The sequence below is a fragment of the Hippocampus zosterae genome, chromosome 2 (assembly GCF_025434085.1).
Source record: "Hippocampus zosterae strain Florida chromosome 2, ASM2543408v3, whole genome shotgun sequence".
Taxonomy (NCBI): domain Eukaryota; kingdom Metazoa; phylum Chordata; class Actinopteri; order Syngnathiformes; family Syngnathidae; genus Hippocampus; species Hippocampus zosterae.
Window position 1 is genome coordinate 30,842,673 of NC_067452.1, and position 14,788 is coordinate 30,857,460.

At 43.3% G+C, this 14,788-nt stretch overlaps 3 protein-coding genes across 3 annotated transcripts in view; all 3 read right to left on the reverse strand.

The window, feature by feature from the left end:
- Nucleotides 1–49: 49 nt before the first annotated feature.
- On the reverse strand, nt 50–6,061 carry bpifcl (BPI fold containing family C, like). Its single transcript, XM_052059873.1, has 15 exons — nt 5,805–6,061; nt 5,133–5,247; nt 4,528–4,659; nt 3,917–4,072; nt 3,786–3,837; nt 3,423–3,483; nt 3,197–3,288; nt 2,598–2,774; nt 2,400–2,459; nt 1,824–1,991; nt 1,038–1,105; nt 914–956; nt 784–847; nt 547–623; nt 50–473 (listed from the first exon to the last, which is right to left on the reverse strand). Exons 1-15 carry the CDS (start codon nt 5,902–5,904, stop codon nt 414–416), a joined length of 1,425 nt encoding a protein of 474 aa, XP_051915833.1. The 5' UTR covers nt 5,905–6,061; the 3' UTR covers nt 50–413.
- A 752-nt stretch (nt 6,062–6,813) lies between these two features.
- LOC127596896 (vesicular inhibitory amino acid transporter-like) lies at nt 6,814–11,328 on the reverse strand. The gene is made up of 2 exons (XM_052059870.1): nt 10,598–11,328; nt 6,814–9,726 (listed from the first exon to the last, which is right to left on the reverse strand). The coding sequence occupies exons 1-2, from the start codon at nt 10,967–10,969 to the stop codon at nt 8,539–8,541; spliced, it is 1,560 nt and encodes a 519-aa protein (XP_051915830.1). The 5' UTR covers nt 10,970–11,328; the 3' UTR covers nt 6,814–8,538.
- A 2,781-nt stretch (nt 11,329–14,109) lies between these two features.
- Nucleotides 14,110–14,788, reverse strand: part of LOC127596861 (succinate dehydrogenase [ubiquinone] iron-sulfur subunit, mitochondrial-like) — a 154,397-nt gene continuing 153,718 nt past the window's right edge. Inside the window, exon 9 of the mRNA XM_052059828.1 lies at nt 14,110–14,120. The gene's annotated coding sequence lies outside the window, so the exon portion shown is untranslated. The remainder of the gene's footprint in view (nt 14,121–14,788) is intronic.

The following is a 14,788-nucleotide window of genomic DNA, read 5'->3' on the forward strand; positions in this document are numbered from 1 at the left end:
TCAAAAAGCTTGATGAAACTTAACTTGCCCACAAGGGAGAACAGTGATCTTCTTAATTGTGCTTTTGTTAGAATGAATAAATGTAGGTCTCATGTGGGATACATTGCAAGAAAAAATGCATTTTATTTAAAGGCACCTTTCAACACAACCAGCAACATTAAAATCAACATAATACATTGGAAACAAACAAACAAACAAAAAAAGCATTGTAGTCATCTCTAGCATTGTTGTTTGTAGTTGATGAATTGACTGTGGTATTTGTGATGCGAAAACAATTTTCAGCAGCCTCAACATTTTGTGGATTTATGAAATTGGAAAAAAAAACCTTTGAAAGAAGCACAAATGTGAGAATATGATTCATGGGAATACTGCGTTGTGATTTTTCACATGGTCACAACGGGCCAGGATTGTACTCAGTTGAAAATAGTGTCCTTCTCCAGCAGCATGACGTCGGAATTGAAAGCTGCAAATCCCTGTTTGAAGGAGCAAAGAGCCAAAAATCAGTCCAAAGACAATTATCTTCATGCATTCACTTTTGGTACCTACCTCTTCTACTGTCAGAACTGGGTTGACCAGCTGTGCGTGTTTTGTGTGAGGTAACACAAAGCCTGTGGCAAGTTTCTCTGGAGCACAAATGCAAAAATGGTTCCAAGAACAAAAGCGCACGGTTCATTCCGGTCTTTAATCTAGCTCACTGAACATTGATATAAACAGGAGTCCTGCAATATTTGTTCTTGTAAACTTGGCGCTCCTCGGTGAATTTGGGAAAATATCAAAACTCACCATTCAGTTGTGGCAGGATGGTCCTCTCTATTATCGTCTGGGTCATGTTTTTCAAAGGATCAGTCTACAAAGGGAAGCAAGAGTCATGAGGCGGCTATTGCGCCGGATGATTTGCCTGGTGAAGCAGTACCTTAAACAGTCCAATCTCAGTTGTTTCCAGACTCAGAGTGAAACTGTGAGGAAAAGAGGCCGCTTCATTACGTTATTGAGTGCTTTTATGACTTTTGAAATCTGAAGGGCATTGCTGCACTCACTTGTCCATTGTCACCAAGCCCTTCAGCCGTCCATCAGCCACCCACACTTTGCCAGTGAAGTCTGAGTCCTAAAAGAAATATGCTTTTGTGTCCCACAAGATTTTTTTTCTTTCGAACATCTGCTCATTGCATTTTACGTGCACCACAGTGAAAAGAACCATTTTGAACCTCCCCCCCAAAAAATTCATAATAACACTTCATCATTTACTGTCGGTTAACTGGCTTGTTGCATTTATCAATTAAACTACCGGTTGGGTTGAGTTTGCTTTTCTCCATAGGAATGCATTTTAGAAAAAGATTTTGTATGGAATGATGCTTTTGAATCCATTGACATCCTTTTGAAATATGAATATCGAAACAACTACATGTCACAGGGAAATAAAATTAAACAGGCTCTATGTTGAGAAAAAGAAGGACTTATTTAAAGACATTCGAGCAACATATTCAAAAGGATTTTATTACCAATTTCACAGGAAATAGGGTGCAAAAAAACCACCAATCATTTTCGCGGGGGGGAGGAGGGAGGGGGGACATCCTGAAAAATAGAATTTACTGTGTGCTTCAAGTGGGAATGTTGCATATGACTATTATGGAGAAATGCAGAGAAAGGTCAAAAACTGAGGCAAGCCCGACGATTAGGGATGGCTGCTTTGTAACAAACCCTGAGTCATCGTAGTTGACCTTTTTGTGTTCTACAGAGATGGGAAGTTTCACAGGCTGATTTTATTAAAACACAAAGAGGAGGACTTTTATACCGGTAAATGCAAGAAAGAAACAAGCGCTCACCACTTGGAGTTTAAACAGCGGGGTCAGAGTGGCATTGCGTTGAATGGCGAAGGCCTTGACCTCACCAGATGAGCTCAGCACGACAGCACCGGAGCGGAAGGAAAACACGGGAAAATATGTGGCGTAAATCTGCAGTGTCATCAGTAAATCTGGAAACATCTTGGGAAGCTGCAGAAGAATCATTTTTAGGTTAAAACGCATACCTGCAGCAGGAGCGTGCTTGGAAATGTGCTTGAGTCTGACATGATGTGGTAGGTTGTTGATGAGAACAGCCAATTGCCATTTTCTTACCCAGATGTCAAAGTTGTTTGTGAGAATTTAATCAACAAGTTAGTATTTTATCCCCCCCCCCCCCCCATTACATCTATTTAATGGCTAGCAATGAATAGATATAATGGGCTGAGAAACATATTTTACGATGATAAGACTCTAAACAGACTTTTCCAAAAAAGCACATGCAAAAATGCAGTTTGGGTATCAAGGGCTCGACACCCATCCCACCTCCCCCCACCCACCTCTGGACGTCCCTTCTGCACAGTGCAAGTCAAGTGTGTAATTTTAAAGCGACCAAATTACCTGTGGAATAAAGGGACCCAGTGAGGTTGTGTTTAGGCGTACGGGGGAGCTTGGGGGTATCTGAGGAGAGAAAGCAAAGTTATTTTTTGAATATGAAATATTCTGAAGAAAAGAAAAAAAACAATTATTGCTGCTCTTGAAGTCGTGCATTGTTGAAACAAACTCGAATGATCACTTTTGTCTTTCAGGTGAACTCACCATGCTGTCATTGATGAAAGCCTGCAGTAAATCAGCTGAGAAGTAGCTGAAGGAGGCTGAGTTGACGGTGAAGTCAGACAAGCCTACTGACAGCATGTAAGCTGGCTGTTCAGGTGTGGCGAAAGGCATGGCCATAAATGGGGGTTCCTTCGGACATTTGACACTGTAGAATTGTCCCTTTAAATACATGTCAAACACAGGTAAAAATACATAGCCATCATTTGATTATTAGTATAATAATACATTCATTCTGTCACGTCCCGTGTTTGCCAGCAGGGGGCAGGCTTCCTGCTTGCCACATGCACACCTGTCACCCATTGGGGACTAATTACACATGCTTTATTTGGGCGCTCTGGCAGTCGACTCGCTGCCGGAGTATTCCACGCCGTGCCAATTCTCTCGCCCATTACTATTCGACTTTACCTTAAAGCCTTGTGGCTGTTATTGCGCGCCTTGAATCCCTCTCGTAACCGTAAGTGGCCCCCAATTTGAAAGTAGTTTGACACTCCTGGTTTAAATCATTTATAGTATTTTTTTAAGGCAATTGACCAACTATAACACAAAAAATATGAAAGAACTTTTTACGTATGTTTCCTGACCTTGAGCCCGAGTTGAAGGCTCGAAGTGCTGACAACAGGCGGGCCAATGAGAGGCAGATCCAAAGTGAGGTCTTGATTCACCTGAAAGTTAACTTCAACGAGAGTTTTAATCATTCAAATTGTTCGTTTTACTTTAAAAACCTGGAGGTTATGTTCCCTTTTTTGTATTTCGGGAAAAGAAGTAAAAGCTCTTTTTCAGTAAATATCAACGAGCATGCTGCAATACCTCTCATGTCCTTTAAGTGGCTCTCCAGGTTGGCAATGAGTTCATCCACCGCAGGGCAAATCTGGGAGGATTAGACAGTGTAACGCGGAGAATGATTCAATTTCACTTAATTGGTCCGAAATCAATTAATTTACAGTATGACAAATAATAATCAAATTTGTTTATCCATTTTTATGACAGCGACATGTAGAGACAGGCACAACAATGAAATGGTTTTCCACTGGAAAGCTATGAAGACGTGTTTCTACTTTTTGTGACATTTTTATCAGGTGGTCTCCATGATAATTTTTTAAATGTAAAATATGTATATGCCTCGTTTTAATAAATGTTGGTTACGGCGACAATCAACAGAGAAATGCTCACCATGTTTTCTATTTGACCTCTGAGATTTTTCTTGAAGTGGGAGAGCAGCCAGCTGTAGACATGCGGGACTGCAGCTTCTTAATATTTCACTCCAAACGTGAAATAAGATTCATGTGATCTGAGTGTAGTACCTTCTGTTGCCATAGAAATGTGTATTTAAGTCGCCCAACTGAGCGTTGCAATTCACGCTGGTTAAAGACAGACGTCCACCGGCATCCCTCCCGAGTTGCACTATGGAGACCACGTCCACTCCAAACAAGGCCATGTCAAAAGATCCACCTCCGTGTCTGAAAGTGCACAAGTAATGCTAATGCTGGCCTACTGTCAAGCATGGAGGACATGTGGGACAGAGGGACTTGAATCTGTGCAACAACACCACGTATCGAGGCACACCGGAGCCAAATGTGCTGCCTGTTGTCTTCTATATCTATATCTATATCTATATCTATATCTATATCTATATCTATATCTATATCTATATCTATATCTATATCTACAGATTGATAGGTCTCTTCCAACCTGAGACAAGGAGAGGGCTAAAATACCCGTCGATAGGTGTGCAAGTCTCACAGACAGTTACAGAAAATGAGTATTAAGATATGGTGGTGAAATATGAGTTGCGGGGGGCAGCGGATGTGTATTGCCGATCAGATCAAATCAAATCAATCTGTCTGTGCAACCTGGTAATAAGTTGACTGTGGACCAGTGGTTAATAATGGAATAAATTAATCCTCCCACTCACACGAACCCACAGTGGGCCTCCCAGCTTCCTCTAAGGGCAACATTGAGGCCTTCAATGGACATTTTCAAGCCGGAGAAGCCTTGGTAGAACTCGACGGATGGTTCCGGAAAGTCAGACTTTATTATGGTGATGCTAGAAGAGGCAGAGAGACACAGGGCTAGCTAGTATCTATCCACAAACACACACACATACAGTATATACATTAAATGTTTTACTGTGTAGTGTATATTTTTATGATCAATAATTTACCTTTGTAAATGTAAAATGTAGTTTCAGTTAGTTTTCTTTTTTATTTTTTTGAAGCACTCTCTTTTTTTTCAATGTCATTCATTAAAATGTTTGTTTCGTTATTGTGTTCGGTTTTGTTCACTTGAGTGAATTAACCCCGGTCAACATTGACAATCCAATACTGGAATTGTATTATTTTATTATTTATTCATGAATTAAAAAGAAGCATGTATTATTCATTTATAATATAGTACATTCAAGGACATTTAACGATACATGTATGATAAGGATGTTTTTAATAAAACAAAAATAAGTTCTGCACCAAGAGTAGCACAATGCGTTTTTTGATTCAAACTCCTCGTAAGATGTCATCTTACCCAGTAAGCTTGTAACCTATGTGGAACAGGAAACCGACACGTATTTTACCACTAATGTCAGGCAGGGTAACGTGTTCCAACTTCTCCTGAATCCACCCTGCAGCCACATGCCTACCTGAGAGAGAGAGCACGTGCACAACAGTTTCACAAAATCTTGGGATGCAACCGAGAAATCTGTCTATATATCTACCTTATGTGTTCAACGGGTTACTAAAACGGTTATAACACCACAACATTGATGCTACATAGCAATAAACTGTAAGGCTATCCATTATGTGGTTGTTTTACAAGGTAAATACACAAAGTTGAATTCTCTTTGTTTGATGTTTAGTTTGACAATCAACTTCACTGGGGAATGGCAATAAAGAACTTGAAGTCTTTGGTGAATCGTTAACTAGTTTCCAAGCGGAAGCTTATTTGTCACGTGATTTGAATTGAGTTCACGGCAACCATACAGTGCTTGTATTTCAAGCCTGCGCTTGCAAGTCAAAGCAAAAGGTCATCAGAGGGCCTGCTCATATCTCAGAGAAATTGAAAAGTCGAGTCACTTGTATTTCAGACATTGGAGGCAAGTAGACAGACGTTAGCCATAATTTGAAAGTATCTGTCAATTTACCATAATATGTCACCCTTAAAATTTGAGATTGAATTGCAATACCAACAGTATCTTACCAGACTGAAGTCCTTTGTTGGTCAGGATGACTTGTATTGCAGGATTTTCTCCGCAGCCGCAAGAGATAAATGCGAGCGCTATTAGCACACATGCAAGCATTTTGTATCAGGAATGTGAGCGTGACAACAAACAGACAGCGGATGACTTGATTTGGTAGCACTCGGTTTTAAGGCGTGGACTGGGTAGTAACGGTTGTTCGTTTGAAGATCAGCTGACAGAAGACGTTGTGACCCTTCCTGTATGAGTTAGAATTGAGAAGTGAAACTTAATACAACATATGACTGCACATTTACGTGGGTGGCCAAGACAAAACATGCGCTAAATTGAAGAGGAACTTTGGGTCCAACTGCAAACTTTCTAATTCTTCCTCAAATTTGTTTGCATTTTTTGCAAATTTCTTGCATTACATGTATATAAGCCTGCAATATGGGCAGTATTTTATCCAATTAGACGTGTACCAAGACCCTGGATTATTTCTTATTGGGTCCCCAAGTCAAATTATGGAGTGGGGGAAAAAGCTAGGAACCCATTTTTTATGGCTTATAAATTCAGCCCTGGGCTCCCCGGTGGTACAGTGGTTATCACATAGACCTCACAGTGTGGAGGTACCGGGTTCAATTCCAGCTCCGGCCTCCCTGTGTGGAGTTTGCATGTTTTCCCCGGGCCTGCGTGGGTTTTCTCTGGGTACTCTGGTTTCCTCCCATATTCCAAAAACATGCATGGCAGTATGATTGAACACTCCAAATTGTCCCTCGGTGTGAGTGTGAACGTGGATGGTTGTTTGTCTCGATGTGCCCTGCGATTGGCTGGGAACCGGTTCATGGTGTCCCCCGCCTACTGCCCTAAGACGGCTGGGATAGGCCGCGACGCTTGTGAGGATAAGCTGTTCGGAAAATGAAATTCAGCCCCAGCAACCAAAACAAATTAAAAAAAAAAACAAAACAGGATGCCATAGCAGTCCAAAGATGACTTCCGGCCTACTATTTAAAAGCAAACAGAATCACCAGCCATAAAATATTCCATTTATTTATCTCTTGATTCAACAAATACTCTTTGTCTCACACACCATGATTAGTTGCATTAAATCACAAACGACAGGTTCAACAGGGAGAGAATATCGTCCGACAAATACTTTGCATACGACACGAGAAGGACCCACTTGCTTGCACGTTAAAATTCACTCCATCCAGAAAAACGTTGGAAACACCGAGAAAACAAACCGACAAGCTCTACCGAGGTGGAAAAAATAAAAGCACAAAACAAACTGACAAAAGAGAAGTATAATTCAAACTACACAGAAGATATTCAGTTGTTTTTTGTTTTTTTAATGTGCACCACCTTGACTGAAGGGTGCTTGCCCATTTCTACCACGCAGTTCAGTTCAGTCTTTTGAGTGCTCCTCTTGCCAAAAGTTGTTAAAGGGTACCAGATTTTTGGCACAATACCACTTCTACCGCCGTGGAATGGTACTATCAGGTGGCGCTAGAAATATTGCAATGTGTGATCTATTAAATTTCAAGATGACATTCACCATCACCACATGGAATTCTGCTTGGCTGCCTTGCGATGATGTCACACCATTTAGGTAGCTGAGACTATCACCAGCCACCACTGTTAGGCCCCCGAAGTGGAAACAAAATCCAGATCAGGATTTATTTTTCAGCATGAGGTGAACCGTACTGGACTGGAATTTTCGTGGAAAGATTTGGGCATTGTCCACACGAATACAGCAGTCAAAACACATACACACACCCACACACACCCACACATTCACACACACTCAGACATAAAAGGCTTTTTTCGTACTCTCATGCAAATTCTGGCCAGGGTGGAGATATTTCAGAATACAGTTTGTATCACTTGCATAGAGATAAATAATACCTCATGATTGTGCCATGTTATTTAAAAAAAAACTATCGCTATATGTTCATTTAAGGGGAAAGTAAAAAAAAAAATCTTTACAATACTTTATTCTACGAGTGCCAACTAGTCTAAACACATTTTTTCTGATTTATATTGTGCAAATTATGCAACAAATCCACCTGTTTTTAGTCATTTCAGAGGGCGGCCATTTTGCCACTGGCTGTCAACATGAAAATGACATCACAGTCCCTGAGGACTTGGGTCATGATCGATAACGGCTCGGCTTGCGAATGTCACATGACCAAATTCAGAAAACAAGTGAGTCATGATTGAGCCGACAAGCCCTTCGGCCCCGTGATGTCATTTTCAGTCGACAGCAAGTGGCAAAATGGCTGGCCTCCGAAAGAGATAAAAACGGGTGTGTTTTACTGCACAATTCATATTCCACAGTGGCAATATCAAATTATGCCCCGTTCCGCATTGCAGACAAAATCGGTTTACGTTCTCTTAAACTGAGGCTTCGCTGTATTTGTCAATAAACTCAAAACCCAGCCCAAATATTACTACACTCACACACGCACGCACACACACACACACTCACTTAATTTAGGCCATGCTTCACTGCTTCACAACTTTGGACACCCCTGTTGTGTCCTTCCGTCCATTTTAACATAAGAGCCTATTTTACACCATGATTGTACAGTTTGTTATTGCACGTTTTCACAAAGGCAAAATTAAAAAAAAATTCACACACGGGATCCTCCTCGTGGGCTCCTTTGTCATCATGACCCACAAAGCGGGGAGCAGAGCCAGACGAGGAGGCGGGTAGGGAAAGGGGGCGGGGCATAAAAGGTGGGCGCCTCAAAGCTCTCAGTCATGGATATTGTACTTGAATGCCTCTATGAGCCCTTCGATGGAGTGGATGAAGCCCGATATGGCGCAAATGCCCCCGATGACGAAAATGGCGACATCGAAGAAGACGTGGTGCCACAGGAGGTTCCTCCACTGGAGCTTCAGATGGAAGAGGCTGGGCAGCAGGAAGCAGAGGCCGGCGCCCGTCAGGCTGCCGGTCAGACCCATGAGGAGGGCGAAATGGGGGACGAAGACGGCCATGAGCAAAGTGAAGACCACCAGGCCCACTCTGAGGCCCAGACCCCAGGATTTTAACTGGCCGCTCGGCCCGTAGCAGTCCGGGAACAAGGCCCGTCCGCCGTCTTGGAACAGCGACTTCTCCAGGACCTCCACAGCGGCGAAGAAAGGCAGCGGGTAGGAGAGCAGCGCCTTGGACACAAGGAAGAGGTTGACCACCGCGCGGATGGCGCTGGGCAGGTTATCCGTGATGACCTCCTTGGTGGCGTCGGCCCACGTCAGGTAAGCCACCAGGGCGAAGAGGCCCTTGAGGACGCAGGCGGCGATGTGGGTCCAGTCCATCATGCAGTGGAACTCGCTGGGCTTCTGCATGTTGCCCTCCAGGGAGGGGAGGAAGATCTGCGAGGTGTAGCTGAACACGATGATGCCGATGGAGATGGGGAACTTCTTGACATCGATGTAGAACTTCACCTTCTCCCACGCCCACTCCCGAGCCCGCGACAGGCAGTAGGCGATCACCAGGACGTTGATGACAAAGTGGGCCAGCGTGCACAGCAGGCTGAACTTGGACACGGCCTTCAGGTTCTTGAGGAAGGCGCAAGGGAGCAAGGCAGCGGTGGCCACCACCGACCACGCCTTCTGCGAGACGGGCAGCCCCGGGAAGCTGTTGTACATCAAGTTGCCACTCACCACCACGTACAGGATGCACGTCATCACCAGCTCGATGATCTGAGCCACGTTGACCACGTGGCCCCCCAGCGCTGGGAAACGGGGCGCGCAGCACGCGTTGGCCACGTCAACGTAGGAGTCGCGCACGCGCACCTTGATGCCGTCTTCGTTCTCCTCGTACAGACACGCGATGAGGATCTTGCCCGTGTAGCAGCACACCACGGCGGCGAAGATGATGAGGAAGAGGCCCAGGTAGCCGCCGTGCAGGATGGCGTAGGGCAAGCCGAGGACGAACATGCCCTGCGGACGAAACGGCGAGGGGGGGTGGCGGAGGAGGGTCACGGACCGTGCGCGCAAGCAGCTCCACACACACACACTTTATGTAATCTCAGTGTCACACACTACGATAAAGACGAGAGGAAGCATTTGAATATCAAGTAGCTACAATCAAATCGAGGAAAAGTCTAGTTTTCATTTTTTTTTTTTTACGATGAGCCCCCACAACGGACTATATTTTGTTTGTTTTTATATGGATTCATTCTTTGTGTTCTTGCTGGCTCCGTGACAAAAGAGGCCCTTTGGGGTGTTAAACATTACCTTGAATTCACTGATAAAAGGATTTACATAATTAGCCTCTACGCTTAACCTCCTCGCCAAGATTAGCGATTTCATTCCGACGCTTACATTTACGACAGTGTTCCATAATAATACAAATAAAATAATAGTCATAATAATAATATTGAAATTGGGAGTATAAAACCAATTTTGAAGAGTGGTTTTATGCGTTTAAATAATGTGCTGTTAGCATTTTTTACATCGTTATTTATACTAGAACGCCGCCATTTCTTGACTATATTATGTGTTAAGACACTTATATTTTGTGTTGTTTTTCATTCTTTTATTATTCGTTTTTTTGGCTGATTGGCTCAGAGAAATCACGCGTCTTGACTGCGATTGAACGCCCACTCATCACACCAAATATGGCAATCGCTTGAAAATAAATGCAATCGGATTCATTTATGGTTGCTTCCGAAGCAAGCGATGAAATGCGCGGGTTCAGAATGGCATATTTAAACCGTAAGTGTGAAATGCCTTCAAGGTGACTCCTGAAGTCACGGCCTGGCGGGGGTGGTCGGAAGGGGGGGGGGTCGTTCACAAGCACACCGCGTACCTGAATGGCGTTGGTGACGTTCCACCCAGCCTCCCAAGACGTGATTTTGGGTTTGTCCTCAACCAGTGATCCCTCAGTTTTAAGGGTCTGGGGCCTGTGGCCGGTACCGTCCCTCTGGTAATGAGTGTCCCCGTCCTCCAGGCCGCACTCTCCGCCCTCTTCGTCCCCCTGGATGACGTCCATTTGCATGCCTTGCCTGTAGTCGTAGTCCAGGTCGTCGCATTCGGCAAATCCCAAACCCTCTTCGTCCGTGGCGGCCTGGAAACCGAGGCGGGCGAACACCCCGCTGACCTTGGCCTGGGACTTGTTGGAGACCGTGTGGGCCGCGTTGGTCAGCTTGTTGGTCAGCTTGTGGCGGATCAGGTGAGCCATTTTCTCTACTCGAAAGATTTAATCCAAAAAACAAAAAGGACCTCGGCGGAGAAGAAAGAGCGAAATGATGGATTATTAGCCTCTGTTCAGTGCTGCGGATGCTGCAAAGTCATGCCTGTTGTCCTCAAGTCCCAAAACCGACACGCACTCAAAAATCCTTAGCCTCTACTCTGGGTTCGCTCTTCCATTGTCCAAACCCCACCTTAATATCTTTTGTAGTGAAAAAAAATCCAAATTGAAAAATGTCTTCATTTGTCCCCGCAAAAAAAATAATAATTCTGTGGAATAATAAAATATATTTAATAGCTTGTTGGTGCAGCGCTATGATGCGTCGTGAGCGAACAACCAGAGAGAGAGAAAGAGAGAGAGAGAGAGAGAGAGAGAGAGAGAGAGAGAGAGAGAGAGAGAGAGAAATGTCACGACGGGCAGTCACGACAAATCACGTGGAAACTAAAAAAAAAAGTCGGTCTTGTCAGTGTTGGAACGACGCTGTGACATATTTGAAGGAAAGAATATATCTATATGGTTTTGTATCATTCACGTCATAAAACTGCGAGCATTGAGATGGTTGTACGCAAGACTGCTATTTACCGCAAGTAAAACGTCAATCATATTTTAATTGAATTTATAGGGATACCTGTACTACACATATTTATTTCAATGAGGAGTTTTCTCCATAAATGTATATAACCTGGCAGAATTTGTGAAATATTGATATTTTGATTGAAATGTGACTTACGATTGAACGGGTGCCTTCTAATGGTACCAATTACAAATGAAATAAATGTGTTTCACCAGATGCCTCCTGTTTTCTTTAAAGAACTGTACGCATCTTCTCAATTCCTGACATATGAAAATTTATGGGGACATATTCCACATTCTTTTGCCTGCAAAGTCTGGAAGGGATTTGAAGTCCACTTACCGCTGGCTCTATGTCCTAGTCCTATGTCTAACACTAAGAAAAAAAAATCTTTTAAAGATTATTTCGTGTCTGCAAGTATGAAAGACGGGCTTTTTGCATTTTACCTTGGGAAGGGCGATACTGTAGTTTTCTTAGCTGACTCGCCCCCTGTTTCCACGTAATTTTGAATCAACCAGAAAAAAAGGCTTCTCTCAACAAGGCGTTTGCTCATGCGTGTACTCTGCAGATTCGCAATTTCAACATCTTGGTTGCAGATGAGCGGCACGTAGCAGCAGCAGGCTGCGAGGATGCAACTCGTTGCTGATATGATGAACGTGGCCCGCAGCGAGAAAGCAGGCACCGTGGACAGCTCCCACCCGCGCTCATGCACGCACACGGGAAAAATCCTGCAACGGATTGTACATTATACCAAGGCGTATTTTTTAAAATAGATTTTGTTTGTGTATTTCGTATACGCTTAGATCTGTAAAAATAATTGGGACTCTTCTTTTATTCTACGACATGCGTTTGTGGGATGGATTGCAGCGTGAGGGTAACACTTGGGCACCTCCGCTCCATAATCTGCTGTGACAAGGCTGGGCAAAACTGTCATCATTTTTCCCCAAGCTTGCTTGTACCAAAAAAAAAAAAATCGGGGTCAGGGGGAATACGAAGAAGGCGTTCATTTTGTGCACGTGCGTTTTCAAGCCAAGGAGGATCTTGTTGTGAGTTTGACCTGATACATAATCATAATAATTATTATTATAACAATAAAACATTAACAGCGTTATTTAAAAAATATTCCAAATAAAAATTGCCACACGGAGGAGGACGTGACTAATTGTAGAAAGCAGCCAGAGGATAAGAGAAAGTTGTGCATATTTTCATGCTTGGCTTGCATGCTTTGGCTTCTGTGCATGGCCCAGCTGCTATTTGTGGTCATGCTCACACAGAGTTGATTTGTTAGTGTGTCACCCACGTCTGGGGCTACGTGCACGCGTGAATGTGTGCGTGTGAGCGTGTGATCGTGCGTCCATGTGTGTGTGTGTGTGTGTGTGTGTGTGTGTGTGTGCCTGCGCGCGCTGAGGAGATATAGGGAGAGTCCTCCAGGCATCTCTCCCCTCCCCCCTTTCTTCACCATCACATCATGCACAAACTGGATCGCCTGCAAATGTCACATGTACACGCGCAATGTCAAAATAATTAAACATGAGCACAGATTATTTCGGGAATTGAAAAGCAATAATAGTAAATACATGCACAATTAACCATTAATCGTATATACTGTATGATTTCAACATTTTTTTGTATCATTTAGAAATGAAACAACACATTCTTGGGTACTTCTTCAACATGAAGATTTTTTTTAATCTGTTCCAGATTTACTTTGATGATTTTCTTTTCTTTAAAAAAAAGTCTTTTTAAATTGGTTACCAAGGCGACTGTCGCTACAAAAAGGATTAATTCTACCCCGTATGAGCGTGCTCACACGCGCGCCTGTGTGGAGGCCTGATACGGAGGGTTTTAGTTGCGACTCAACACTGCTGACTGGGAGCAATAATCTCTGATAGTTGCCATGGTCACAGTAATTGGACAAGAGGGCGTGGGTAACTGCGCGCGCGCGCGCGTGTGCGTGTGCGTGTGTTATTTCATAGAAACGTAATTCTCTCATCACGCTTTATCTCTGAATGCTTGATCTGTTTATTAAAAAAAATCTATCTTTAAGTGAAATTAACAAAAATAAATATGAGTAAAATAATATTGAATTAATTTCTCACGTACAACTAAATTTACTGAAAGCAGCTTTTTTTTTACTTATTCGTTAAAAAGATGACAGATTTATGACAGTGGAATGTTCCATTTACGGAACCTAATATTTGTGAGCTTTACATCTTATGACTGCACATACATTCTGATACATGTAAATGCATGAATAGTGACAGGTGCACAAACACATGAATCACCCTTTGGCCCCAAAAAAGGAAGTATAGAGCTCGAAGCGCCACAGCGTGAAGAAAGCGGGAGTGACAGACTCTCTCGTGGAGGGGGTCTCAGAATGAGTGTGTGGTTTTGATTGTCATGGAGAGATAGCGATTTGTGTGCGTGTGCGTGTGTGTGTGTACTGCGTGTGTGCGTGTCAGCGTGTGCGTGATGCGTGGGTATGTGCGCTCACAGACATGACAGGGTGTGGAGGAAAGTCACGGAGGTTGAAGGGGAGGTGGTGTTGGTGGATCTGCAGTGTGGCTCTGAAATATCAAAAGTGCCCTGAGTCAAACCTTCAAGTCTGTCCACCAAAGTGAACCAAATATGGCATTTTTAAATTCATTTCAAAAACGCTTTGTTGTTCGCATCGTTATGAACTTAACATCAAATGATTAAGTTGCTCCATCTATACATTTTCTGTGTCATTTGATCTCATCCACACAGAAAGACTGGAGCTGCAACCCCGAACCACAGACTGTGAGACCAATGAGCTGACCGCCTCATTTACACCACAAGAAAATTAAACATCAACTTTACATTTAAGGGCGAGTGAATTTTCACATCAACATCATTTTATCCTATTATGTGATTGTCACCTTTGGTGAGAATAACGCACGCGTGGATCGAATGAGTCCTTTTTCTAGACATTCGTTGTAAAATAGGAGTTTCATGTTGGAGATTTATGTCAGCAATACTTGGCGTTGTGCCGTGATCTTAGTTTAAAAATGGAGTCGACATTGCTGTCCTTTCCGAAAAGGAAGCGCTTTTTCGTTTCTCCTTGATTCAATGACGTTTTCCATAAAGATTAAGGGAAAGTAGTATAATAAAAATTAAGGAGTTGACTTTCCATCATGTTCGTGGTGTGTGTGTGTCTGTACGTGTGTGTGTGTGCGCGCGCGTGTGTGTGTGTGTCTGTATACGCTTATGTGCGCGTG